The 26974-nt window shown below is 43.8% G+C and overlaps 1 protein-coding gene across 1 annotated transcript in view; it reads right to left on the minus strand.

Annotated features, from left to right (window-relative positions):
* The window catches only part of tex264a (testis expressed 264, ER-phagy receptor a), a 158942-nt gene that overhangs the window by 113074 nt on the left and 18894 nt on the right, over nucleotides 1–26974 (minus strand). Inside the window, exon 2 of the mRNA XM_029683240.2 lies at nucleotides 14474–14695. Coding sequence (XP_029539100.1) covers nucleotides 14474–14695 — 222 coding nt within the window. The remainder of the gene's footprint in view (nucleotides 1–14473; nucleotides 14696–26974) is intronic.

The raw sequence follows: 26974 nt of genomic DNA on the forward strand, positions 1-26974 counted from the left end.
ATGCAGTAGTACCTATAGCCTGGTTCCTCTCTAGGTTTCTTCCTAGGTTTTGGCCTTTCTAGGGATGTTTTTCCTAGCCACCGTGCTTCTACACCTGCATTGCTTGCTGTTTGGGATTTTAGGCTGGGTTTCTGTACAGCACTTTGAGATATCAGCTGATGTACGAAGGGCTATATAAATACATTTGATTTGATTTGATTTAAGATGGGGAGAAGTCTGTCTATAATAAACTATCAAATCAAGAGTCGGCTTTCTATTCCGCAACAAAGCCTCCTTCACTCACGCTGCCAAGCTTACCCTAGTAAAACTGACTATCCTACCGATGCTCGACTTCGGCGATGTCATCTACAAAATTGCTTCCAACACTCTTCTCAGCAAACTGGATGCAGTTTATCACAGTGCCATCCGTTTTGTCACTAAAGCACCTTATACTACCCACCACTGCGACTTGTATGCTCTAGTCGGCTGGCCCTCGCTACATATTCGTCGCCAGATCCACTGGCTCCAGGTCATCTACAAGGCCATGCTAGGCAAAGCTCCGCCTTATCTCAGCTCACTGGTCACGATGGCAACACCCATCCGTAGCACGCGCTCCAGCAGGTGTATCTCATTGATCATCCCTAAAGCCAACACCTCATTCGGCCGCCTTTCGTTCCAGTACTCTGCTGCCTGTGACTGGAACGAATTGCAAAAATCGCTGAAGTTGGAGACTTTTATCTCCCTCACCAACTTTAAACATCAGCTATCTGAGCAGCTAACCGATCGCTGCAGCTGTACATAATCTATTGGTAAATAGCCCACCCATTTTCACCTACCTCATCCCCACAGTTTTTATTTATTTACTTTTCTGCTCTTTTGCACACCAATATCTCTACCTGTACATGATCATCTGATCATTTATCACTCCAGTGTTAATCTGCAATATTGTAATTATTCGCCTACCTCCTCATGCCTTTTGCACACATTGTATATAGACCCCTTTTTTCTCTACTGTGTTATTGACTTGTTAATTGTTTACTCCATGTGTAACTCTGTGTTGTCTGTTCACACTGCTATGCTTTATCTTGGCCAGGTCGCAGTTGCAAATGAGAACCTGTTCTCAACTAGCCTACCTGGTTAAATAAAGGTGAAAAAAAATAAAAAAAAAAAAAAATAAATCAACAAGGTTTGCCGCACCTTGACTACTGTTCAGTCGTGTGGTCGGGTGCCACAAAAAATACTTCGCAATTGGCTCAGAACAGGGCAGCACGGCTGGACCTTGGATGTACACAGAGAGCTAACATTAATAATATGCATGTCAATCTCTCCTGGCTGAAAGTGGAGGATAGATTGACTACATCACTACTTTTATTTATGAGAGGTATGACAAACTGTCACACAGTTTGGACACCCATGCATAACCCACAAGAAATGCCACAAGAGGTCTCCTCACAGTCCCCAAGTCCAGAACAGACGAGGCACACAGTACTACACAGAGCCATGACTACATGGAGCTCTATTCCACCTCAAGTAACTGACGCAAGCAGTAAAATTAGATTTAAAAAACAGATTTAAAAAAACACCTTATGGAACAGCGGGGACTGTGAAGCAACACAAACATTGGCATACACATGCATACACACACACACACATACATACACGATAACATACGCACTATACAGTCGTGGCCAAAAGTTTTGAGAATGACACAAATATGAATTTTCACAAAGTCTGCTGCCTCAGTTTGTATGATGTCAATTTGCATATACTCCAGAATGTTATGAAGAGTGATCAGATGAATTGCAATTAATTGCAAAGTCCCTCTTTGCCATGTAAATTAACTGAATCCCAAATAAACATTTCCACTGCATTTCAGCCCTGCCACAAAAGGACCAGCTGACATCATGTCAGTGATTCTCTCGTTAACCTCTTGAACCTCTGGGGGCAGTATTTCATTTTTGGATTAAAAACGTTCCCGTTTTAAACAAGATATTTTGTCACAAAAAGATGCTCGACTATGCATATAATTGACAGCTTTGGAAAGAAAACACTCTGACGTTTCCAAAACTGCAAAGATATTGTCTGTGAGTGCCACAGAACTAATGCTACAGGCGAAACCAAGATGAAATTTCATACAGGAAGTGAGCCAGATTTTTTAGGCGCTGTGTTCCAATGTCTCCTTATATGGCTGTGAATGCGCAAGGAGAGAGCCTACACTTTCTGTCGTTTCCCCAAGGTGTTTGCAGCATTGTGACGTATTTGTAGGCATATCATTGGAAAATTGACCATAAGAGACTACATTTTCCAGGTGTCCGCTCGGCGTCCTCCGTCGAAACTATTGCGTAATCTCCAGGTGCGTGCATGTTTCCATTTCGAACAGAGGAGAAACCAAACTGCCACGAGTGACTTATCATCGAATAGATATGTGAAAAACACCTTGAGGATTGATTCTAAACAACGTTTGCCATGTTTCTGTCGATATTATGGAGTTAATTTGGAAAAAAGTTTGCATTTTAATGACTGAATTTTCGTTTTTTTTCTCAGCCAAACGTGATGAACAAAACGGAGCGATTTCTCCTACACAAATAATATTTTTTGAAAAACTGAACATTTGCTATCTAACTGAGAGTCTCCTCATTGAAAACATCCGAAGTTCTTCAAAGGTAAATGATTTTATTTGAATGCTTTTCTTGTTTTTGTGAAAATGTTGCCTGCTGAATGCTAGGCTTAATGCTATGCTAACTATCAATACTCTTACACAAATGCTTGTGTAGCTATGGTTGAAAAGCATTTTTTGAAAATCTGAGATGACAGTGTTGTTAACAAAAGGCTAAGCTTGTGAGCCAATATATTTAATTAATTTCATTTGCGATTTTCATGAATAGTTAACCTGTTGCTTCTACTCGGGACGCTTGCGTCCCAACTAGAGCTCTGGAAATGCAAATGCGCTACGCTAAATGCTAATAGTATTAGTTAAAACTCAAAAGTTCATTAAAATACACATGCAGGGTATCGAATTAAAGCTACACTCGTTGTGAATCCAGACAACAAGTCAGATTTTTAAAATGCTTTTCGGCGAAAGCATGAGAAGCTATTATCTGATAGCATGCAACACCCCAAAAGACCCACAGGGGACGTAAACAAAATAATTAGCATTTCGGCGTTACACAAACCGCACAATAAAATAGAAAACATTCATTACCTTTCACCATCTTCTTTGTTGGCACTCCTAGATGTCCCATAAACACTATTTGGGTCTTTATTTCGATTAAATCGGTCCATATAAAGCCTAGATATCGTTATATGTAGACTGTGTGATAAACGGAAAAAACAGTTTCAAAACGTAACGTCATTTTTTAAAATTCAAAAAGTCGACGATAAACTTTCACAAAACACTTCGAAATACGTTTGTAATGCAACTTTAGGTATTAGTAAACGTTAATAAGCGATAAAATTCATCAGGAGGCGATGTAAAGATCATTAGCTGTCCGTCTGGAAAAATGTCCGGCTAGAAACTCAACGAAAATATCCGGTCCTAGACCGGATTAGATACGGTGTCCTGTATGTGTTTGACCAAGAAAAAACTCGAAGGGAAATGACAAGACTTTAGACACCCTGTGGAAGCTGTAGGTACTGCAACCTCAGTCAATTAATTGTGGTTCACGTTTATCAATGGGTTCAAGTAGCGCATGGATATATTTTCCCATTTTCAGTGATCAGTTTTTCCTGTGCTTTTCGATGTAAATGCCGTTCTGGTAAAAGCCACAGCAGTGATTTAACCAGTTTTTTAAACGTCTGAGTGTTTTCTATCCACACAGACTAAGCAAATGCATATACTATATTCCTGGCATGAGTAGCAGGGCGCTGAAATGTTGCGCGATTTTTAACAGAATGTTCAAAAAAGTAGAGGGTCGACTTAAGAGGTTAACGTTGTGTTATGGTAATGAGCTTGAGGCTATAATTACGCTCCCGGATACGGGATTGCTCATCGCAACAGGTTAACACAGGTGTGAATGTTGACAAGGACAAGGCTGGAGATCACTGTGTCATGCTGATTGAGTTTGAATAACAGACTGGAAGCTTCAAAAGGAGAGTGGTGCTTGGAATCATTGTTCTTCCTCTGTCAACCATGGTTATCTGCAAGGAAACACGTGTCGTCATCATTGCTTTGCACAAAAAGGGCTTCACAGGCAAGGATATTGCTGCCAGTAAGATTGCACCTTGTGGTGAGAAAAAAAGTATTGATTATGATTATATTATTGTTTGTGCCCTGGTCCTATAAGAGCTCTTTGGCACTTCCCACGAGCCGGGTTGTGACAAAAACTCACACACATTCTTATGTTTGATAAATGTATCATATAGTGTGTGTGTGGCAGGCTTACAATGATGGGAGTGTGCAGACCCTGGTGCTAGAGGGGGTATGCAGCTGGAGGTTGAATGTTTGAATGGGTACGGGACTATAAAAAGTTTGGGAACCACTGATATAGAGGATTTAGCAGAAAATAGCACGCCACTCCTTTCTTTGCTGTTACAGTCAATCTATCCAAATCAATGTAAAACACAGGAAATGCTCATTTAAAAGATGGCTAGTCCTTATTAGCCTGGTTCTGCATGGAATGCAGGCACATAAGGAGACACAGGCCAGGTCAATTATCCAGCTGTCAGAAGTTTACATACACTTAGGTTGGAGTCAATAAAACTAGTTTTTCAACCACTCCACACATTTCTTGTTAACAAACTATAGTTTTGGCAAGTCGGTTTGGAAATTACTTTGTGCCTGACACAAGTAATTTTTCCAACAATTGTTTACAGACAGATTATTTCACTTATTATTCACTGTATCACAATTCCAATGAGTCAGAAGATTACATACACTAAGTTGATTGTGCCTTTAAACAGCTTGGACAATTCCAGAAAATTATGTCATGGCTTTAGAAGCTTCTGAAAGGCTAATTGACATAATTTGAGTCAATTGGAGATGTACCTGTGGATGTATTTCAAGGCCTACCTTCAAACTCGGTGCCTCTTTGCTTGACATCATGGGAAAATCAAAAGAAATCAGCCAAGACCTCAGAAAAAAAATTGTAGACCTCCACAAGTCTGGTTCATCCTTGGGATCAATTTCCAAACACCTGAAGGTACCACGTTCATCTGTACAAACAATAGTACGCAAGTATAAACACCATGGGACCACGCAGCCGTCATACCACTCAGGAAGGAGATGCGCTCGGTCTCCTAGAGATGAACGTACTTTGGTGCGAAAAGTGCAAATCAATCCCAGAACAGCAGCAAATGACCTTGTGAAGATGCTGGAGGAAACAGGTATAAAAGTATCTATATCCACAGTAAAACGAGTCCTATATCGACATAACCTGACAGACCGCTCAGCAAGGAAGAAGCCACTGCTCCAAAACCGCCATAAAAAAAACAGACTACGGTATGCAACTGCATATGGGGACAAAGATCGTACTTTTCGGAGAAATGTCCTCTGGTCTCATGAAACAAAAATAGAACTGTTTGGCCATAATGACCATCGTTATGTTTGGAGGAAAAAGGGGGAGGCTTTCAAGCCGAAGAACACCATTCCAAAGGTGAAGAATGGGGGTGACAGCATCATGTTGTGGGGGTGATTTGCTGCAGGAGGGACTGATGCACGTCACAAAATAGATGGCATCATGAGGCAAGAAAATTATGTGGATATATTGAAGCAACATCTAAAGACATCAGTCAGGAAGTTAAAGCTTGGTCGCAAATGGGTCTTCCAAATGGACAATGACCCCAAGCATACTTCCAACGTTGTGGCAAAATGGCTTAAGGACAACAAAGTCAAGGTATTGGAGTGGCCCATCACAAAGTCCTGACCTCAGTCCTATAGAAAATTTGTGGGCAGAACTGAAAAAGCGTGTGACCCAAGTTAAGCAATTTAAAGGCAATGCTACCAAATACTAATTGAGTGTATGTAACTTTTGACCCACTGGAAATGTGATGAAAGAAATAAAAGCTGAAATAAATCATTCTCTCTACTATTATTCTGACATTTCACATTCTTAAAATAAAGTGGTGATCCTAACTGACCGAAGACATGGAATTTTTACTAGGATTAAATGTCAGGAATTGTGAAAAACTGAGTTTAAATGTATTTGCCTAAAGTGTATGTAAAACCTCCAACTTCAACTGTATATATTATTTATTTTAAACAAAAATAGTGCGACCAAATCATGTGCTGGTGCCACCAACTGAAAAAGTTTTTGGAAAAGTTGTGTAGAAACCTGAAGAGATCTGGGTTGTTTAAGTCCTGGCTCAACTAAGTGTATTACTAAATGGACTGGAGCTGTACGTTTCCCCTCCTGTTTTGGCTCGGGGGGACAATTGAGAGAGAATGTTGTATGAGTCAGCCCTGGAAATAACATCCTGATGATTGTGACCTGCAGAAAAGGTGCATTAACAAAGATCAGGCAGAGCCCGCTGCAATCACGTTAATAAAATGTACCCGTTTCTCCTTTATGCCCTAATTTCTCTCCTTTCACTATCAAGCCTTTGATTCTGGGAGCTCTGCCTACACAGACCTTGCAGTCCTTATACTGTAGATACACACGCCCACGTAGGTACGCTGCAGCTGTTTTTACTGCTGCAAAGGCACAGACACACACACAGCGAAACAGTCACAAACAGAAACAGTGATATAAACACTAACACATGCCAACAGTAAATAATCCATCTGTCTTTGTAAAATCACTGAATAATAACAAATCTGAAATGTACTGAAATGTAAGGAGTTTGACTGTGTTGTCTGACATGTTGCTTTATGTGAGTGTGTCTGTGAGACAGCTTTCTTCCTGCCAGAGATGACTATGATGGCGCCGACAGAGATGTCGCCTCGCTTCGCGTTCTTAGGTGCATCAAAGCTGGGACTGAGAGATTGAAAAACAAGCTTCTATCTCAAGGCCATCCGACTGTTAAAAGCCACCACTAACTCAGAGAGGCTGCTGCCTACACTGGAAACTTTGATAAATGGATCCGTAGTCACTTTAAACAATAACACTTTAAATAATGGCACTTTAATAATGTTTACATATCTTACTTTACCCATATCACATGTATATACTGTATTTTATACCATCTACTGCACCTTGCCTATGCCGCTCGGCCATCGCTCATCCATATATTTATATGTACATATTTTCATTCACCCCTTTAGATGTGTGTGTATTAGGTAGTTGGTGGGGAATTGTTAGATTACTTGTTAGATTTGTGTTTAGTAGGTAGTTGTTGGGAGTTGTTAGATATTACTGCACTGCTGGAACAAGAAGCACAAGCATTTCGCTACACTCGCATTAACATCTGCTAACCATGTGTATGTGACCAATAAAATGTCATTTTGATTCATTTTTTATTTTTTTGAGTTAGTGGGTGAGAGATTAGGAGAGCTAAGCTGGAGAGGAGGTGGGCTGTTGGACCGTGGCGTGGGAGAGCTCCAGGGAGCAATGGGAGCAGCTCTGCACTTAACCTGTTTTCCTGACAGCCAACATGTAGCCTGGTCTCTAGGAGACGATAGAGCCTACATTCTAGAGTGAGGCAAGGGCCCTGGGAGACAGACAGGCAGGCGGGCTGGGCATATGGCCAGTGGGAGAAAACACATGTACTGAAGTATGGCAGAATGCATGAAATCCACTGTGCCAGCTCACCCACTTAACCCTTCTGTTGCATTGTCAGTCTTTCTAATGCCAGGAAGCCTCTCACTGGTTCTTGTGCTAAATCTCTAAATGGATTTTACTTGCCTTTTAGAGATATGACGAGGCCCTCTCGTCTCCTCCCCACCCTGCTCAATTAATCATACCCAGGCACTACTCTTGTCCCACACTCCAGCTTCACACCAGCCCTCTAATTTTCCCTCCATGATTCACTAACCTAGCCATGGCCCCTATGCATAAGCTACTGACAGCGCTAACCCCGCTAACACACAGCCCAGTGCATCACTCACACATTGACTCCTCAGCTAAAGGATGTTAATGGTAGCGAGTCCATGGACAGAGACTGGGGCAGAGGGTTTACTGACCTGGCACAGTGCCCAGGTCAACTGCTCAGCAGCTGATGGACTCTGACGAACAGCGTTATGGGCCTCACGCAGGCGAAGGAGAGCGGAGCATGGCACTTCCACCGCCCTGACATCAGCTATAGGCAGGCTGGTGGACACATACACTGACCATGGTTATGTAACAGAAGGCATAATGTGGTGTGAGATTATCACTTGGTTTGATGGCTACATCCTTTTTGCTGATCTGCTTCCACTTGGTGTAGTAGCTCCCTTAGTCATGGAACACCAAGGTGAAAGGCTACCATTAGCCTTCAACAGACCTCATAATGTAGTTCTTAGTTCAGGTTTTATCGTGGTCTAGCATGGTGCTGAAAGTAATGCATAATGTCATGTCAACAGCCAAACCCACTCAAGCTTTTCAATAATTATCTACATGTGACAAGTGGCTATTTTGGGACTATCTGATGTGCTGATAGGGCTGTATCAGTGCAGTGGGCAGAGACTAAGTTGCGTGTTGCTCTCTTGCCTTCCTCCTCTTTGCCCACCAATGCACCTCTACAACAGATGGAGGGCTCAACACATCAAAGAGTCACTACCATGCCATACTGGCACTGTTGGCATCACCCTAGCAACTGTCAGCACAAACATGGTCAGTGTGCCCAGGGGAAAGAAATCCTTGTCAACTACCTATAATTATCATCTCCAGCACCAAACCAGTGTTTACATATTTCTCTGTGACATCACATGGTAGGATTGAAAGTAAGTTATTTTAAAAGGAAGGTACCGTAATTGCTGGACTATTAAGCGCACCTGAATATAAACCGCACCCACTGAATTATTAAAAAAGATGTATTTTGTACATAAATAAGCCGCACATGTCTATAAGCCGCAGGTGCCTACCGGTACATTGAAACAAATTAACTTTACACAGCCTTTAAACGAAACACGGCTTGTAACAAAAATTAAAACAGTAGCCTACCGAGAAAGTCATTGGTCACTATCTTCCTCCTCCTGTGCACTGAAGTCATCTCCTTCGGTGTCGGAGTTGAATAGCCTCAGAATTGCTTCATCCGATGTTGGATCGTTTTCATTGTCGCTCTCGTCACTTTTATCCGGAGGCAAATACCCCGCTGAGCTCATGCTGCCCCTTCAACACGCAGCAGTCCAGCCTTTCGAAACCCGTTGATGATAGTGGATTTTTTGACGATGCTCCACGCTGTCAGGACCCACTGGCAGACTTGACCATAAGATGCTCTTCGCCTGCGGCCCGTTTTAGTGAAGGATTTCTCCCCACTTGTCATCCAAGCCTCCCACTGAACAAGGAGCGCCACCTTAAATGCACGATTTACACTGATGTCGAGTGGCTGCAAATACTTTGGGCCATCTGCTTTTCTTCCCTCTGAAAGCTTTTGTTGTCTTTCTGCACTGAGTCAGTTCCTCACGCTGCTGTGTCCAACGTCTTATCATCGACTCATTAAGGCCAAGCTCCCATGCAGCAGCTCTATTTCCTTTTCCAACAGCCAGATTTATCGCCTTCAACTTGAAAGCTTTTCTCCGTGTCTTTGCCATGATGAGGGTGACAAAAAAACTACCGTAATCAGAATGATGGGAAGTTTGAGCGCGCTCGATTTACGTCACATTATGTGACGGTGCTCAGTTTTTTGGCGGCATGAATCTTGTGAAAGCGGGAAAAATCCATAAATTAGCCGCGTCATTGTATAAACCGCGAGGTTCAAAGTGTGGGAATAAAGTAGCGGCTTATAGTCCGGAAATTACGGTAGGTATTTTTTTAAAGGAAATGTAGAAATGTTGACTCTGGTATTGTGGTTGGGATAATGAATAAATGAGGTTGAGAAGTGTTGGAGTTGGCCTTTAACAGCTGACGAGAAATCTGCACACCCAAAATGTATATGGTAAAGCCTGAACCCCAGCACTCCCATCGCTCCCCAGCTAGATCCATCACACACGTACGCACGCACGCACACACGCGCACACACACACACACACACACAGGCGAGCAGGGAAGATCTACAGCAATGACTGAAAAACTGCACTTTTAGACTTTTGGATTTCAGAAAATGGTACTCTACTTCATTTAGATAGTAAATATCCTGCCATACAGAGCCGTATGCAACATGAGATGGTCGATGGCCATAGTGATGGATAACATGAAAGAGTACTTCAATTCAATAGCGTTCTCCCACACACACACGGATGCATGTATGCACACGCAGGCATTCACACACACACACACACACACACCAATCATATCACATCCAGGGCATTGCGCATGCAGAGGGATGCCTCTGAATGAATACATGTGTGTAAATGTCATCAGTAAATGTCAATAGCCTTTCTGGGGCCAGGCCTGAGGACATGGAGGCTCAGTATATGACCCACACCTACCTTCAATTCCTGCCCCTTCATCCATTCTTCATCTGCTCAAAAGAAATCCTCTGCTTAGCGTGATGAATTAAACAACACATTCAGCAGAGAGATGGAGGATTTTAGACAAAGACAGAGTAGAAAAGAGGACGTTTTGTGAGCATAGGACTGCAGTTATCTACAAAGGGACATAAGGGAAACTGCTGTGGGCAGGTATCGTGAAAATGAACTTTCATGTATGAGGTACGCACACATCCTAATTGGTGAGGTGCAGGCTGAGGAAATGTACATTTTCAAGAAATAATTTGTTTCAGAGCAAGAGTGTGTCACTACATCCTATGTCTCATGAAAAGAAAAGCAGTGGAAGATTGGTACCAAAGGAGATGACTGCAATTTTACGATCCCGTAACCAATTGTGCTATTGTGTATGTTTTTTCAAGTTATTTGTAACTTATTTGGTATATAATTTTTCTGCCACTGTGTCTTATGACCGAAAAGAGCTTCTAGATATCAGGACAGCAATTACTCACCCCATACTGGAGGAAAACTTTTTTTTCTTCAACGAGTCAGACGGGAAGGATTTACTTCAGACGCCCGACAAGGCCCTCATCGCTGTCATTCACAGGAGAAGGAGATGGAGGTATCGGGGACAAAGGTCCGAGTGCCTTGTAAGGATACGACGCCGAGAGGGTAATCTACCTTTACCATAGCCAACTTACAATCAATCAATAATAAAAATAGATGGAACTACGATCATGTATATCCTGCCAACGGAACATTAAAAGCTGTAACATCTTATGTTTCACCAAGTCGTGGCTGAACGACAACATGAATACAGCTGGTGGGTTTTAAGCTTTTTCGGCAGGATAGAACAGCGTCCTCTGGTAAGACAAGGGGTGGCGGTCTATGTGTATTTGTAAACAACAGCTGGTGCATGAAATATAAGGAAGTCTCAAGGTTTTGTTCACCTGAGGTAGAGTATCTCATGATAAGATGTAGAACCAAGAGAGTTTTCATCTGTATTTTTCGTAGCTGTCTATATACCACCACAAACCGACACTGGCACTAAGACCGCACTCAATGAGCTGTATATGGCCATAAACAAACAGGAAAACGCTCATCCAGAGACGTAGCTCCTAGTGAACGGGGACTTTAATGCAGGGAAACTTAAATCAGTTTTACCTAATTTCTATCAGCATGTTAAATTTGCAACCAGAGGGAAAATAACTCTAGACCACCTTTGCTCCAAACATAGAGATGCGTACAAAGCTCTCCCTCGCCCTCCATTTGGAATATCTGACCATAATTCTATCCTCCTGATTCCTGCTTACAAGCAAAAACTAAAGCAGGAAGCACCAGTGACACGGTCAATAAGAAAGTGGTCAGATGAAGCAGATGCTAAGCTACAGGACAGTTTTGCTAGCACAGACTGAAATATGTTCCAGGATTCTTCTGATGGCATTGAGGAGTACACCACAACAGTCACTGGCTTCATCAATAAGTGCATCGATGACGTCATCCCCACAGTGACCGTACGCACATACCCCAACTAGAGGCCATGGACTACAGGCAACATCCACTGAGCTAAAGGGTAGAGCTGCCACTTTCAAGGAGTGGAAGCTTACAAGAAATCCCGCTATGCCCTCCGACGAACCCTCAGACAGGCAAAGCGTCAATACAGGACCAAGATCGAATCGTACTACACCAGCTCCGACGCTCGTCGGATGTGTCAGGGCTTGCAAACTATTACAGACTACAAAGGGAAGCACAGCCGTGAGGTGACAAGTGACACGAGTCTACCAGATGAGCTAAATTACTTCTATGCTCGCTTCGAGGCAAGTAACACTGAACCATGCATGAGAGCATCAACTGTTAAGGATGACTGTGTGATCACGCTCTCGTTAACGATGGGAGTAAGACCTTTAAACAGGTCATCATTCACAAGGCCGCAGGGCCAGACGGATTACCGGGACGTGTACTCCGAGCATGTGCTGACCAACTAGCAATTGTCTTCACTGCCATTGTCAACCTGTCCCTGACTGAGTATGTAATGCATACATTTTTCAAGGAGAGCACCATAGTCCCTGTGCCCAAGAACACTAAGGTAACCTGCCTACGTCTGTAGCCATGAAGTGCTTCGAAAGGCTGGTCATGGCTCACAACAACACCATTATCCCAGAAACCCTAGACTCACTCCAATTTGCATACTGCCCCAAAAGATCCACAGATGATGCAATCTCTATTGCACTCAACACTGCCTGATCCCACCTGGACAAAAGGAACACCTATGTGAGAATGCTATTCATTGACTACAGCTAAGCATTCAACACCATAGTGCCCTCAAAGCTCATCACTAAGCTAAGGACCCTGGGACTAAACACCTCCCTCTGCAACTGTATCCTGTACTTCCTGATGGGCCGCCCCCAGGTGGTAAGGGTAGGTAACAGCACATCCTCCATGTTGATCCTCAACACGGGGGCCCCTCAGGGGTGTGTACTCAGTCCCCTCCTGTACTCCCTGTTCACTCATGACTGCATGACCAGGCACGACTCCAACACCATCATCAAGTTTGCCCATGACACAACAGTGATAAGTCTGACCACCAACAACGATGAGACAGCCTATAGGGAGGAGGTCAGAGACCTGGCCGTGTGGTGCCAGGACAACAACCTCTCCCTCAATGTGATCAAGACAAAGGAGATGATTGTGGACTAAAGGAAAAGGAGGACTGAGCACATCCCCATTCTCATCGACGGGGCTGCAGTGGAGCAGGTTAAGAGCTTCAAGTTCCTTGGTGTCCACATCACCAATTATCATGGTCCAAACACACTAAGACAGTCATGAAGAGGGCACAACAAAGCCTATTCCCCCTCAGGAGACTGAAAAGATTTGGCATGGGTCCTCAGATCCTCAAAATATTTTACAGCTGCACCATCGAGAGTACCCTGACTGGTTGCATCACTGCCTGGTATGGCATCTTCTCTGCCTCTGACGGCCCAGTACATCACTGGGGCCAAGCTTCCTGCCATCCAGGACCTCTATAACAGGCGGAGTCAGAGGAAGGCACTAAAAATTGTCAGACTCCAGCCACCCTAGTCATAGACTGTTCTCTCTGCTACTGCATGGCAAGTGGTACCGGAGTGCCAAGTCCAGGTCCAAAAGGCCTCTTAATAGCTTCTACACCCAAGCCAAAAGACTCCTGAACAGTTAATCAAAGGAATACCCAGAACCCTCTTTTACGCAGCTGCTACTCTCTGTTTATTATCTATGCATAGTCACTTTAACTCTACCTATATGTACATATTACCTCAATTACCTTGACCAACTGGTGCCCCCTCACATTGACTCTGTACCGGTACCCCCTGTATATAGCCTCCACATTGACTCTGTGCCGGTACCCCCTGTATATAGCCTCCACATTGACTCTGTACCGGTACCCCCTGTATATAGTCTCCACATTGACTCTGTACCGGTACCCCCTGTATATAGCCTCCACATTGACTCTGTACCGGTACCCCCTGTATATAGTCTCCACATTGACTCTGTACCGGTACCCCCTGTATATAGCCTCCACATTGACTCTGTACCGGTACCCCCTGTATATAGTCTCCACATTGACTCTGTACCGGTACCCCCTGTATATAGTCTCCACATTGACTCTGTACCGGTACCCCCTGTATATAGTCTCCACATTGACTCTGTACCGGTACCCCCTGTATATAGCCTCCACATTGACTCTGTACCGGTACCCCCTGTATATAGCCTCCACATTGACTCTGTGCCAGTACCCCCTGTATATAGCCTCCACATTGACTCTGTACCGGTACCCCCTACATATAGCCTCACTATTGTTATTTTGCTGCTGCTGTTTAATTATTACTTTTATTTTCTATTTTTTCCAGAACACTTTTTTCTTCTTAAAACTTTTTAAAGCATTGTTGGTTAAGGGCTTGTAAGTAAGATCCCAGAGAAGGACAAGCAAAGGCTCAATGTGGTGGCTTAATTGTACGGAAGCCATACGGTATGTACCACATAGGAATGAAGAGGACTCCAATGATAGTGTATGGCATATACCTTGATGTAGTTGTGGAGCTCGGGGTAGACTTTGTAGGACGCCAGCCAGTGGGACAGGGGGGTGGTGGAAGGGAAGGTGGTGGTCACAGCCAGGGACACCTCAGGAAGGGACAGCACCTTGAAGCCAAACTTTTCGTACAGCTTCTGGAGCTCCTCGTCAGGCTGCTCCTCTCCCTCGTTCAGGATACTGCCCACGATGTAGCGACACTGGTCATCAGGCACCTGAGAGAGAGGGGGGGGGGATACAAGATGAGACCAAAAAGTGATTTCAATATTCTCAGTACATATAAATACCCATCCATCCTCCCAGCCCGCCAGTCAGACCAGCTCGTACAAGAAAACAACAGAAGGCAGAAGGAATGGGAGAATCTTTAAACAGCAGTGTGTGCGTGTACATCAGACAGTAAGCTGTCAATCACACTGGGCTCCAGCCTGGCTGCAGGCTTTCTGGTAGATGGTGAGACAGTGATATAAGAGTGACACGAGGCCAGATTTCAGAGACATGGCTGGTTGGCTGGGCGCTGCTGCTGTAGGCCTGTGAAGGTCCTCCTCTATGTGACTGTTGCCGTCTGTGGAGGCTGGCATGGCACAGGGTCACAGATGGCATCCAGCGCTACTCATCAACATCGCTGACAGCCCCATACACACATCTTATAATTATACCATTCACAATTCATCCCCCTATTCACAATTCATCCCCCTTTTCTCCTTTCTCTCCCCCTAGCCACACTTATTCAATACAAGTTTTCACACCATAAAGAAACCAGGCTAGGACCTGGTACAGGGGAATACAAGGTCAAGGGATGGTGCAAAGAAGTCACAATTCTCCAGGTATGAGCTATACCCCTCAACCAACTAACATCCCTTTAATATCCTTACACCTCTTCCCCACCAGTGGCTGGGCCATGCAAGGAATATAATGAGTGACGGTGTCTGTATTTTACGGTCTGTATTATGTGAGCGGTCTGTATTATGTAAGCGGGCTATATTATGTGAGCGGTCTGTATTATGTAAGCGGTCTGTATTATGTACGCGGTCTGTATTATGAGAGCGGTCTGTATTATGTGAGCGGTCTGTATTATGTGAGCGGTCTGTATTATGTGAGCGGTCTGTATTATGTGAGCGGGCTGTCCATCGGATCTGCTGCCGTCTTCTTCACAGGCAACATCAGATGACAGGGAATTATTCTGTCAAGACCGTACTAGTTATATTTGATCTACTGCTCCGCTTTAAGCCAGTGCAAACAAAGCCATTCACAAAGGCTGTGTTCCCAGCAGCTTAGTACACAATCAACACCAAACGGTCCATATGGACACTGCTTTGGTCCAGGATGTGGATGTACACTGTAATTTATGTTGACCTTCCTACATGATAAAAGGTGTTGTCAACAGGGCTTGTGTATAATGACTGTCCCCTGTCAACACTGCCAGGCTGTAATAAGACACTGCTACATCCATTTAAATAAAAGGAGAGAGAAATGACCGCTGCCCTCCCATGGCCTATCTAACCATCTCTCTCTCCCTCCCTCATTCCCTCACTCTCTAGACTCAGAAACGGGACGGCTTGTTGCCCAAACGTAGCCCTCGCTTGCTAATGATGTCATTCAGAGCTCCTATCACTCACAGCCCACACACATTTTTATTTATTTCACCTTTATTTAACCAGGTAGGCAAGTTGAGAACAAGTTCTCATTTACAATTGCGACCTGGCCAAGATAAAGCAAAGCAGTTCATATACACACACACACACACTCGCCCCCCCCATCCTCAAACAGTCACAGACACAAACAGCAACACTGCTTCTCATCTCTCCTCCAGTCCAGATAACACACCCCAGAGACTAAAGGAAATAGGAGAGAAGAGCAACACTCCATGAAGCTATTGGAGTATCCTTCTCTCTCCCTCTCTCTCTCTCGTATCTCTGTATATATTTGTTAGGTTTATGTCTTTAAAAAATCTAAACGCACAGGGAGAATTCTGCCAGTCAATCTTTCTGAGGCAGACAGCTGTGTTCTCAAAGCCAACCACGGCTCCATAAACAGTCGTTCTGAAAAACAATGCTGGCTTCACTGGGCTCTGCGTCTGTCCACAGACGAGGCTAAGGAGAGTTGCCAGTGACCTTTGATTGGCCAAGGCGAACAACTGGTGCGTTGGCTAACTGGAAGACAGTTGAGCTCACCGCACCGTAATTGGATGGCGTAGTTGTCGAGTCGCCTTGCCAAGCCTCAGAAAACCAATTCAGCACATTTAATTTTTTTATTTTATTTCAACAGATAGGGCCAGTCGAGAACAAGTTCTCATTTACAACTGCGACCTGGCCAAGATAAAGCAGTGCAACAAAAACAACAACACAGAGTTACACATGGGATAAACAAACATACAGTCAATAACACAATAAAAAAGTCTGTGTACAGTGTGAGCAAATTAAGTAAGTAGGTAAGGCAATAAATAGGCCAATAGTGGCGAAGTAATTAAAATGTAGCAATTTAGACTGGAGTGATATATGTGCAGATGAGGATGTGCAAGTAGAGATACTGGTGTGCAAAAGAGCAGAAAAACAAAAACAAATATGGGGATGAGGTAAGTAGTTGGTTGGATGAGCTATTTACAGATGGGCTGTGTACAGCTGCAGCAATTGGTAAGCTGCTCTGACAGCTGACGCTTAAAGTTAGTGAGGGAGATATAAGTGTCCAGCTTCAGTGATTTTTGAAATTCGTTCCAGTCATTGGCAGCAGTGAACTGGAAGGAAAGGCAGCCAAAGGAAGTGTTGGCTTTGGGGATGACCAGTGAAATATACCTGCTGGAGTGCGTGCTACGGGTGGGTGTTGCTATGGTGACCAGTGAGCTGAGATAAGGTGGAGCTTTACCTAGCAAAGATTTATAGTTATAGATGACCTGGAGCCAATGGGTTTGGAGGCTATTTTGTAAATGACATCGCCGAAGTCAATGATCAGTAGGATAGTCAGTTTTACGAGGGTATGTTTGGGAGCATGAGTGAAGGAGGCTTTGTTGTGAAATAGGAAGCCGATTCTAGATATACAGTGGGGCAAAAAAGTATTTGGTCAGCCACCAATTGTGCAAGTTCTCCCACTTAAAAAGATGAGGCCTGTAATTTAGGTACACTTCAACTATGACAGGTACACAGGCCTGTAAATAGGTACACTTCAACTATGACAGACAAAATGAGAAAACAAATCCAGAAAATCACATTGTAGGATTTTTTATGAATTTATTTGCAAATTATGGTGGAAAATAAGTATTTGGTCACCTACAAACAAGTAAGATTTCTGGCTCTCACAGACCTGTAACGTCTTCTTTAAGAGACTCCTCTGTCCTTCACTCGTTACCTGTATTAATGGAACCTGTTTGAACTTGTTATCAGTATAAAAGACACCTGTCCACAACCTCAAACAGTCACACTCCAAACTCCACTATGGCCAAGACCAAAGAGCTGTCAAAGGACACCAGAAACAACATTGTAGACCTGCACCAGGCTGGGAAGACAATCTGCAATAGGTAAGCAGCTTGGTTTGAAGAAATCAACTGTGGGAGCAATTATTAGGAAATGGAAGACATAGAATACCACTGATAATCTCCCTCGATCTGGGGCTCCACGCAAATGATCACAAGAACAGTGAGCAAAAATCCCAGAACAACACGGGGGGACCTAGTGAATGACCTGCAGAGAGCTGGGACCAAAGTAACAAAGCCTACCATCAGTAACACACTACGCCGCCAGGGACTCAAATCCTGCAGTGCCAGACGTGTCCCCTTGCTTAAGCCAGTACATGTCCAGGCCCGTCTAAAGTTTGCTAGAGAGCATTTGGATGATCCAGAAGAAGATTGGGAGAATGTCATATGGTCAGATGAAACCAAAATATAACTTTTTGATAAAAACTCAACTCGTCGTGTTTGGAGGACAAAGAATGCTGAGTTGCATCCAAAGAACACCATACCTACTGTGAAGCATGGGGGTGGAAACATCATGCTTTGGGGATGTTTTTCTGCAAAGGGACCAGGACGACTGATCCGTGTAAAGGAAAGAATGAATGGGGCCATGTATCGTGAGATTTTGAGTGAAAACCTCCTTCCATCAGCAAGGGCATTAAAGATGAAACGTGGCTGGGTCTTTCAGCATGACAATGAACCCAAAAACACCGCCCGGGCAACGAAGGAGTGGCTTCGTAAGAAGCATTTTAAGGTCCTGGAGTGGCCTAGCCAGTCTCCAGATCTCAACCCCATAGAAAATCTTGGGAGGGAGTTGAAAGTCCGTGTTGCCCAGCAACAGCCCCAAAACATCACTGCTCTAGAGGAGATCTGTATGGAGGGATGGGCCAAAATACCAGCAACAGTGTGTGAAATCCTTGTGAAGACTTACAGAAAACGTTTGACCTCTGTCATTGCCAACAAAGGGTATATAACAAAGTATTGAGATAAACTTTTGTTATTGACCAAATACTTATTTTCCACTTGCACAATTGGTGACTAAATACTTTTTTGCCCCACTGTATTCTAAGTCAGAACCATCCAGAGTAGTGATGCTAGTCGGGAGGGCGGGTGAGGGCAGCGATCAGTTGAAGAGCATGCATTTAGTTTTACTAGCATTTAAGAGCAGTTGCCATGGAAGGAGTGTTGTAAGGCATTGAAGCTTGTTTGGAGGTTTGTTAACACAGTGTCCAAAGAAGGGCCAGATGTATACAGAATGGTGTTGTCTGCCTAGATCTGGATCAAAGAATCACCCGCAGCAAGAGTGACATCTTTGATATATACAGAAGAATTCAACAAGAATTTAACCCTGTGGCACCCCCATAGAGACTTTAGAAAGGCAGGGCAGGGTGGTCATAGGTCTGTAACAGTTTGGGTCTAGAGTGTTTCCCCCTTTGAAGAGGGGGATGACCGTGGCCGCTTTCCATCTTTAGGAATCTCAGACGATACAAAAGACCTAGTTGAACAGACTAGTAATAGGGGTTGCAACAATGGCAGCAGAACATTTTAGGAAGAAAGAGTCCAGATTGTCTAGCCCAGCTGATTTGTTGGGATCCAGATTTTGCAGCTCTTTCAGAACATCAGCTGTCTGGATAAGGGTGAAGGAGAACAACATGTGTGATCACACAACAACGTGTGATCTTCCGTCATCATGAAGTGCTTTGAGAGACTAGTGAAGGATCATATCACCTCCACCCTACCTGACACCCTAGACCCACTCCAATTTGCTTACTACCCCCAATAGGTCTACAATAGGTCCACAATCAAACTGCCTTAACCCATCTGGACAAGAGGAATACCTATGTAAGAATGCTGTTCATTGACTACAGCTCAGCATTTAACACCATAGTACCCTCCAAACTCGTCATTAAGCTCGAGACCATCGCCCTGTGTAACTGGGTCCTGGACTTCCTGACGGGACGCCCCCAGGTGTTGAGGGTAGGAAACAACATCTCCACCCCGCTGATCCTCAACACTGGGGCCCCACAAGGGTGCGTTCTCAGCCCTTTCCTGTACTCCCTGTTCACCCATGACCATGCACACCTCCAACTCAATCATCAAGTTTGCAGCCGACACTACAGTGGTAGGCTTGATTGCCAACAACAACGAGACGGCCTACAGGGAGGAGGTCAGGGCCGTCTCGTGTCAGGAAAATAACCTCTCACTCAAAGTCAACAAAACAAAGGAGATGATTGTGGACTTCAGGAAACAGCAGAGGGAGCACCCCCCCTATCCACATCGACGGGACAGTAGTGGAGAAGGTGGAAAGTTTTAAGTTCCTCGGCGTACACATCACGGACAAACTGAAATGGTCCACCCACACAGACAGCATCGTGAAGAAGGCGCAACAGTGCCTCTTCAACCTCAGGAGGCTGAAGAAATGTGGCTTCTCACCAAAAACACTCAAACTTTTACAGTATCAAGTGTAAAGGGCAGTCAAGTCTGGGGTGAACCAAGGGCTATATCTGTTCTTAGTTCTATTTTTTTTTGAAAGGGGCATGTTTATTTAAGATGGTGAGGAAAGCACTTTTAACGAACAACCAGGCATCCTCTACTGCCGGGATGAGGTCAAAATCCTTCCAGGATACCCGGGCCAGGTTGATTAGAAAGGCCTGCTGGCAGAAATGTTTTAGGGAGCATTTGACAGTGATGAGGGGTGGTCATTTGACCGCGGACCCATAACAGACGCAGGCAATGAGGGAGTGATCGCTGAGATCCTGCTTGAAAACAGCAGAGGTGTATTTAGAGGGCAAGTTGGTCAGGATGATATCTATGAGGGTGCCCATGTTTATGGATTTGGGGTTGTAGGGTAGGTTCCTTGATCATTTGTGTGAGATTGGGGGCATCTAGCTTAGATTGTAGGATGGCCGGGGTATAAAGCATATCCCAATTTAGGTCACCTAGCAGTATGAACTGTGACGTTAGATGAGGGACAATCAATTCACATATGGTGTCCAGGGCACAGCTGGGAGCTGAGGGGGGTCTATAACAAGAGGCAACAGTGAGGGACTTATTTCTGGAGAGATGGATCTTTAAAAGTAGAAGCTCGAACTGTTTGGGCATAGACCTTTTTTGGTGGTCTTCCTAAGCCAGGATTCAGACACATTAGGGTTAGCAGAGCATGCTAAAGCAGTGAATAAAGCAAACTTAGGGATGAGGCGTCTGATGTTAACATGCATGAACCCAAGGCTTTTACGGTTGCAGAAGTCAACAAATGAGAGCGCCTGGAGACACACAGGGCCTGGGTTAACCTCTAAATCATCAGAGGAACAGAGGGGGAGTAGGATGAGGGTATACCGAGAAGCTCATCGACACAGATTAATCACACGGTGTAAACTCAACCACATCTCCACCACCAAGAACATCAGCCAGAATTTACACAAACTGCCAGAACCTGAAGCTGTGATTATTATGTGCAACTTAAACAGTCATTGTTTATTCTTCCCCCCATGCTTTAAAATGCTTATTGTTTCCTAATGCAGACTCATCGGGCTGACTTTAGTGCCCATGGGACTCCAAGATAGCTTTGTTTCAGAAATGGTGCCCTTCTCCTTCTCTCTGCCCCGGTTCCTCTCTAAGCCAGGTCTCCTGAGACCTGTTGAGAAGAAAAGTAATTTTGAAAGAAATTCTTTGCTTAGAGGTGATAGGGCCTTTTTCTTTATTAGCAGACACGTAATGAGGATTTACTCTCCTCATATTCCCCGCTCCTGGGCCCTCTGTGCTCTTCCCTCCCCTCTCCCACTTCTGGGAATTAATTCTTCTCAATAATCGGCCCGCTTTCAAATCGCTCATCGCTAAAGCGTTAGCGCTTTTGAGAGGACTGGGTGGGGGGCATACACACACACTTGTTTTTCAGCTAGGAGGAGAGAGGTCCAACCTCTGTATTACAGTCCCAGAAGAGAAGAGAGGTACATAATGATGGAGCTCCATGCACTCTGCCTAGCCAATAATCACACCCATGAAAATGTAACAGCCAGGTAGGCCAACAATCAACAATATATTAGGCTGGATTGGCAACGTGGGAATATTTAGCCCCCTGATAAATCCTGGAGAAGGGTTAACATGCTGGATCAGAACTGGATCATCAGCTCACTGTCTATGTGTGGCCTACATGATGTCCACTCAACACCACTCATTAGACCCGTTTTCCAGATACAGATTAATACTAGTCCTGGAATAAAGATGACAATGGAGATTCCTCATTGACAGACATTTAATCTTAATCTGGGTATGGGAAATCAGCCCCTTTTGTTGACAGATGCCGGAGTAGCACACAGGGTTTCTCTAAGCGTAACACACAGTAAGGTGGGGTTCTTTCCTCTCTGGGCTCTGGTGGCAGGGTTCACCAATCACCCCTCCAGTCACAGCAGGGGGAAAACCGTTAGTGTCCTCGTTGTAGTTGATTTAGCACTGTGGTTTCAAACTACAGCAATGCCCTCTATCAATTTTCTAGGGATGCACAACATGTCGGTGAGCATATCGGAATCGGCCATTATTAGCTAGAAATGCGTCGGCAACACCAATGTGCAAAACCGATATCAAAGCTGACGTGCAGACCTATATAACGTAAATAGACGATGTAATGACGCCACAAAAAAATACAGCGCTACACAGAACAAAAGCAGGAAAATGCTAAGTGCATAAGTGCACACTTCCAACAACTAAACAAGTTCAAGTCGAGCAGTCATTTGAAAGAGTAAGAACATTTCAGCGAGACAACTCAAAGGCGAAATCCATTAATTAAAATATTGGATATCGGTATCGGTATCCGATATCCGTGCATCCTAAAATATTATCTGTCTTGGTTAGCTTGTGTAGTCCAAAATAAGTGTCACGTTCTGACCTTAGTTCCTTTATTATGTCTTTGTGTTAGTTTGGTCAGGGCGTGAGTTGGGGTGGGTAGTCTATGTTCTTTTTTCTATGTAATATTTATGTGTTTGGCCTGGTGTGGTTCTCAATCAGAGGCAGGTGTCATTCGTTGTCTCTGATTGAGAATCATACTTAGGTAGCCTGTTTTCCCCATTTTAGTTGTGGGTGATTGTTTCTGTCTCTGTGTCTTTACCAGACAGAACTGTTTCGTTTGTTCTCCTTGTTATTTTGTTTTTGGTGTTCAATGTTAATAAATGATCAACATGGACACATACCACACTGCACATTGGTCCGATCCTTCATACTCCTCGTCAGAGGAAGACGAATATCGTTACAATAAGTGGAAAGTGCCCCAGAAACAGGATAACGTGGTACACGTGTTGACTGACTGTTGTGATGGGATGGATGGAGCTGAGAGGCTGTGTGATTGTGAACCAACACTGCACTACAGTCAATAGATATGTGAATTTGGAGCCTCTTGACCTCAGCATCCTCCTTAACATTAATGTCTTCAGTAATATATGAGAAAATGATGGATGATGGATGCAGCATTCAGTCCAACAACAACAGAGTCTGTGAAGTGGAGCGCAGTAAACAAGCACAAAACTCACCCACATCTCTGGATGAACAGCAGAGTAGTTGACAAACAATTCACATCAATGCCTATTCTAGAAAATTGCTTTTCTGCATGGGAGTTTACAATTATGGCGTGTAGTATAGCCTATTTGTGCAGTCCGACTATATTGGGGGTAGCACTTTATTTTAAGGGTCTGTAATAAATAATTTATAAAGCATTTATAAAATGTGTGTTCACCATTTATTAATCATGAATAAGCCATTTACTGATCATTTGTAAAGTATTTTTGCAGTCCTTAATCTAAAGTGAGTGCAGTTTATACGTTAGAAATGTTGAGTGACCACCAGTGTAATTTCTCACAAAAAGATAGCATGCCATTGGTAGACATTTCTGCAGTATACACTCAGTGGGCAGTTTATTAGGTATACACTCAGTGGCCAGTTCATCTAGTACTGGGTCAGACCCCCCTTTGCCTCCAGAACAGCTTTAATTCTTTGGGGCATGGAAACGTTGCTTAATTGGTATCAAGGGACCTAACGTGTGCCAGGAAAACATTTCCCACATGATAACACCACCAACCCGTACCATTTGGGGCCATGGACTGCTGCTTACGCCACATCCTGATTCTGCCTTCAGCATGACGCAACAGGAATCGGGATTTGTCAGACCAGGCAATGTTTTCCACTCCACAATTGTGCAGTGTTGGTGATCGCGTGCCCACTAGAGTCGCTTCTTCTTGTTTATAGCTGATAGGAGTGGAACCAGGTGTGGTCTGGTTGTCTGCTGCGATAGCCCATCGGTGACAAAGACCGATGCGTTGTGCGTTCTGAGATGACGTTCTGCACAACACTGTTGTACTGCGCCATTATTTTTCTGTTAATGGTCCGCCTGTTAGCTTGTACAATTCTTGCTGTTCTCCTCTGACCTCTCAGCAACAAGCTGTTTTTTCCCCACAGGACAGCAGCTTTTTTGTTTGTCGGTAAACGTTAAAAATGTTATGCATGAAAAGCCCAGGATGATGGACGTTTCTGAGTTACTGGAACAAGCATGCCAGGCACCGACAATCATAACACGCTCAAAGGTCACTCATTTAGCCCATTCAAAAGTTCGATCGAACAGTAACTGAATGCCTCGATGGCTGTCTGCCTGCTTTATATAGCAAACCACAGCCACGTGACTCACTGTCTGTAGGAGGGAACCATTTAAGTGAACGGGGTGGTGTACCTAATAAACTGAGAATATATACACGTGTAAATAACTAGCTTAGTAACATTTACAAATGTGTGAGTAATGACTAATGCATGGTGAGCAAACTGTTTATAAATGTCTTAAAAATGTCTTATAAAAATGGTTTATTATGGACCTTTCAAATAAAGTGTTACAGATTTGGGCTATGGAGTAGACGAGATATCGATCCACAGAGAACAGAGCAGAGTCAATGACACAGAGTGAGGAGAGGAGATTGAGAGAACAGGGGGACACATTCAAACAAAAAGAGCCCCAGTATTCAAGTGCTTCTCCCTGCCATTTTGTGTGAGATGAGAGACGGCCTGTCAGTTGCTGCTGTTGTTAAGGTGTCTGATTAGAAACCATTAGCCCCCCATAGACCCACGACACAGACAATAGATTCCCAGGCTGACTGAAATTGAAACTAATGGGGCTTCACAGCGGAGAGACTGCATGTACTGTATCTTATGGCGTTGGTCTGTTTCAGGACAAATTCATGTGGCAGCAAATAAAGTATGCATGCAAATAAAAGCAGTACGGAAAACATTGAGGCTGTGATGGTCAATTTATTGTGTATGTGGATGGAATCAGGATTCAAATCCAAAACAACTGGCAGTGTGCCTAGGCTATCTGTCAATCATCACTACTTTAGAAAGACAATCGTTTTTAACATAATTACAATATGGTGGCGATAATTAAAACCCACATGAGTATGGTTGTGCTTGATTTGAACTCCTGCTAGCGTACCTGTAGAGATCTAGTCATCGTGTTAACGCTAGGCTAGTAAGCAATGGCTCATGAAACTCAAGTCCTTAACCTCGGTCCTGAAGGGTCAAGGGCCCCCAATGGCTCTCACAGAGAAACAGCTGTCCACACACTCTCCAAGGCTGCACTGAGACTTCCCTGCTTCCCTGAGTTGTCTGCTGGAGGCGGGATACATGCACAAAAATGATTTACTACTGCATTGTACCACTGATGTGTGACTGGGTTTCGATTCCATTGCCAATTGGATAAACAGTCTTCAAATCACCAAATCAAATCAAATTTTATTGGTCACATACACATGGTTAGCAGATGTTAATGCGAGTGTTGCGAAATGCTTGTGCTTCTAGCTCCGACAGTGCAGTAAAATCTATCTAGTAATCTAACAAATTCACAACGACTACCTTATACACACAAATGTAAAAGGATAAATAAGAATATGTACATACAGTTGAAGTCGGAAGTTTACGTACACCTTAGCCAAATACATTTAAACTCGGTTTTTCACAATTCCTGACATTTAATCCTAATAAAAATTCCCTGTTTTAGGTCAGTTAGGATCACCACTTTATCTTAAGAATGTGAAATGTCAGAATAATAGCACAGAGAATGATTTATTTCAGCTTTAATTTCTTTCATCACATTCCCAGTGGGTCAGAAGGTTACATATACTCAATTAGTATTTGGCAGCATTTTTGCACCAAAGTACGTTCATCTCTGTTGTTACAGATGAATGTGGTACCTTCAGGCATTTGGAAAGGATGAACCAGACTTGTGGAGGTCTACCATTTGTTTTCTGAGGTCGTGGCTGATTTCTTTTGATTTTCCCATGATGTCAAGCAAAGAGGCACTGAGTTTGAAGGTAGGCCTTGAAATACATCCACAGGTACACCTCCAATTGACTCAAATGATGCCAATCAGCCTATCAGAAGCTTCTGAAGCCATGCATTTTCTGGACATTCCAAGCTGTTTAAAGGCACAGTCAACTCAGTGTATGTAAACTTCTGTCCCACTGGAATTGTGATCCAGTGAATTTTAAGTGAAATAATCTGTCTGTAAACAATTGTTGGAAAATTTACTTGTGTCATGCACAAAGTAGATGTCCTAACCGACTTGCCAAAACAATAGTTTGTTCACAAAACATTTGTGGAGTGGTTGAAAAACAAGATTTTATGAATACAACCTAAGTGTATTTAAACCTCCGACTTCAACTGTATAAATATATGGGTGAGCGATGTCCGTGCGGCATAGGCAAGATGCAGTAGATGGTAGAGTATACAGTATATACATACGAGATGAGTAATGTAGGATACGTAGACATTAATAAAATGCCGTTATTTAAAGTGACTAGTGATACCATTACAAAATACATTTATGAAATGTGTTAAAGTGGCCAGAGATTTGAGTCTGTATGTTGGCAGCAGCCACTCTCTTAGTGATGGCTGTTTAACAGTCTGATGGCCTTGAGATTAGAAGCCGTTTTTCAGTCTCTCGGTCCCAGCTTTGATGCACCTGTACTGACCTTGCCTTCTGGATGATAGCGGGATGAACAGGCAGTGGCTTGGGTGGTTGTTGTCCTTG

The sequence above is a fragment of the Oncorhynchus nerka genome, linkage group LG15, assembly GCF_034236695.1.
Source record: "Oncorhynchus nerka isolate Pitt River linkage group LG15, Oner_Uvic_2.0, whole genome shotgun sequence".
In the NCBI taxonomy this organism is placed as follows: Eukaryota; Metazoa; Chordata; class Actinopteri; order Salmoniformes; family Salmonidae; genus Oncorhynchus; species Oncorhynchus nerka.